At 44.0% G+C, this 2,501-nt stretch overlaps 1 protein-coding gene across 1 annotated transcript in view; it reads right to left on the bottom strand.

The window, feature by feature from the left end:
• Positions 1 to 562: 562 nt before the first annotated feature.
• The window catches only part of LOC109471222, a 2,786-nt gene continuing 847 nt past the window's right edge, over positions 563 to 2,501 (bottom strand). The window contains exons 4-7 of the mRNA XM_019770506.1: positions 2,329 to 2,497; positions 1,722 to 2,078; positions 1,451 to 1,608; positions 563 to 887 (exon numbers count right to left, since the gene is read on the bottom strand). Coding sequence (XP_019626065.1) covers positions 1,453 to 1,608; positions 1,722 to 2,078; positions 2,329 to 2,497 — 682 coding nt within the window. The 3' untranslated portion in view covers positions 563 to 887; positions 1,451 to 1,452. The remainder of the gene's footprint in view (positions 888 to 1,450; positions 1,609 to 1,721; positions 2,079 to 2,328; positions 2,498 to 2,501) is intronic.

Here is a 2,501-nt window from a genome sequence, read left to right as displayed (position 1 = left end):
TGCATCATACAGCAATAGTTAGTACAGTTGAGCAAAACAATTGTCCATGCTTTGTTTTGGTACTGCTGCAGGAAAAGATCTAACTATAAATTCTACCTGTCAACTGTTTACATTTGTAACCATACAGTGCTATTGTGTTCACAGAAATGCCACAAGTACATGTATATAATACTTAGTAATGCTAAACATTGTTTCTACTCCATAATTTGTTAACATCATTTCTAGATAACTACATTTGTACATTTCTCCTTCTTTTCTTTGGTGCAGGCACACCATCCTGTCTCCCTGGATGCACCTGTAGGCAGATGGGTTTCCAGTGTGGACTTGAGCCGTCTCACCGCATCCGGGATGGAGCTGGTTGATCGGTTGATCCGATTGAAAACGGCATGGACCTGTTCCACCCCTTGCTCCCCATGAAAACCCAACCCAACCCCCCAACACCTTATCCAGGGTATGACATGTTCTTCCAAGAGGTGCATCTTGACAGATACAGACGAGGTAGGGAACAGCTCTCTGTACTTGGCCAGGAAGTGCTTGATACTGCAGTCTGTAACATAAAAAGAATGGTATTGATTGATTATGTATTGGTTTACTATGAAAAACATTATGATGTCAATTGCATATCCAAAATAACTTTTAATGTTGGTAGTAGATCAAAATGGGTTGATGACTAAGAACCCACCTAGATTAGATATCTCCTCATTAGTCATGCTGTTTGTGTGGGAGTACCCTTTATGGCACTTTGCAAATGCCTTGAAGATTGTCTCATACTTCACCCTGATGTCATTAGACCTTGTAACCAGGTCAAGCGGAAAAGCCTCAAACTGGGTCACAATTTCCTCTGCCGCCTGCTTGGCAGCAGACGTCAAGTCTTCGATGGCTTGTTCCTGTACATATAAACAATGTCGATGTCTGATATTGGGATTTCTTATACACAACCAAACTTGTCTCACCTTGCTTACATTTTGATGTCTATCAGACACCTTCCTCAGAGCTTCTGGCTTCTAACTGGTGTCCTAGTTCTCGCCTATGTAGCCAATGTAGGTGGCGCTTTTGCAGCGAGAACAGTTTGTACCCCCCCTCGTCACGGCTCATCAGAGAAGACAAGAATTACGTTGGATCAAAGAAGTGGTCTGGATAAGGGAGACAACCCCAGTGATGAACCTAGACGAGGGGATGGGGGTACATCTATAGCCATGTTTTGGGACCGTGTTCTCGCCGAAAAAGCTGAAGGTGTCTGATAGACATTGAAACGTAAGCAAGATGAGAGAAGTTGGTTGCGTATGGCCTCCTTCGCAGACTTGTGGGGCGGCGGCATTTATTTTTTCAGAAAGCGAGAGTGATGCTAGTAGAGTTATGCTGTGGAGGTAGTTTGCCGCAGAGGTAGTTTGCGGGCAAGGGAAGATTTCGGGAAACTTTTGCATCTCTATGACAGGAATGAATACCATACCTTCAACATGACCTCCACGTGATTCCCAACAAATCCCCCACCATGGTAGGCCTGCCTCCTGGCATTGTTGTTCTGGAGAACGGTGTCCAAGAGGCTTGAGAGAGGGCCATTGGTACTGGTGATTTGGTGCCGGTTTTTATGTCCTCAGACTCACTTTCCTAATGAGAGACATACATGTATTTTGGTTTCAATTTCAACTGCAAAATTTATAAAAAGACATTTAATGCATATGTTGCAAATATCACGTCACATTGATTAGATGGAGAATTACCAGTTTCCTCTTGCGCTCCATAAGCCTCTCGATTTCTTCCTTCATCGACATGATGTTGTCCAGACTCCTGGCTTGAAGGATGGCGTAGGCCAGACTGCTCTCGAGTTCCTCCAATTCCTCACTCAAATCCTCTACCATGTTGTCTACAGCCCTAGCCTCTTGCATTGCCTCTACATAGGGCTTGAGCCCGTGCAGCTGGTGGTGGTAGAGCACCTCTCCCTCGTCCATGTCCTCATCATCTACCACTCTCACCATGTAGGCACCAATGACTCGGTCAAGGTCTTGGAGCTCTGCTTCCATCATGGTGTAGAGGCGGTGATAGATACCCAAGCTTACATGAAGCCCGGGTACACACACCTATATTAACAATATTCAAAAAGGGATGGAAATAAGTGCTTTTGTATAGCAAGATTACAAATTGGTTTACCTTGTTATACACATAATGATACTTAAGTCTTAACTTAGTAAATATCAAACCATGAAAGTCTTTTAGATGGTAACATGTACAGGTAGGAAGACTATCTTGGAGTGGTACACATAGTAATTCCTAGTTTTCTTTTCCATGAAAGACTTGTATAAATTAAAGACTTGCATCAAATGTACAGACCTGGTCAAGGGGCACATTGAACATGTAGGGTGCAATCACGTTTTTGTACAGCTTCGCCTTACTGATGTTCCCTCCTCCCTCTTCCTGGAACTGCCTGTAGTGCATGTCCAGCCTTTCCAGGGTCCTTTTTCTAAGGATGAGTTCCCTGTCCTCAGGCTCCAATGTCATGCTCT

The sequence above is a fragment of the Branchiostoma belcheri genome, unplaced genomic scaffold, assembly GCF_001625305.1.
Source record: "Branchiostoma belcheri isolate BF01 breed outbred unplaced genomic scaffold, Haploidv18h27 scaffold240, whole genome shotgun sequence".
Classification (NCBI taxonomy): Eukaryota; Metazoa; Chordata; class Leptocardii; order Amphioxiformes; family Branchiostomatidae; genus Branchiostoma; species Branchiostoma belcheri.
The sequence above is the reverse complement of the archived record's forward strand: the minus strand, read 5'-3'. Positions and strand labels throughout refer to the sequence as shown.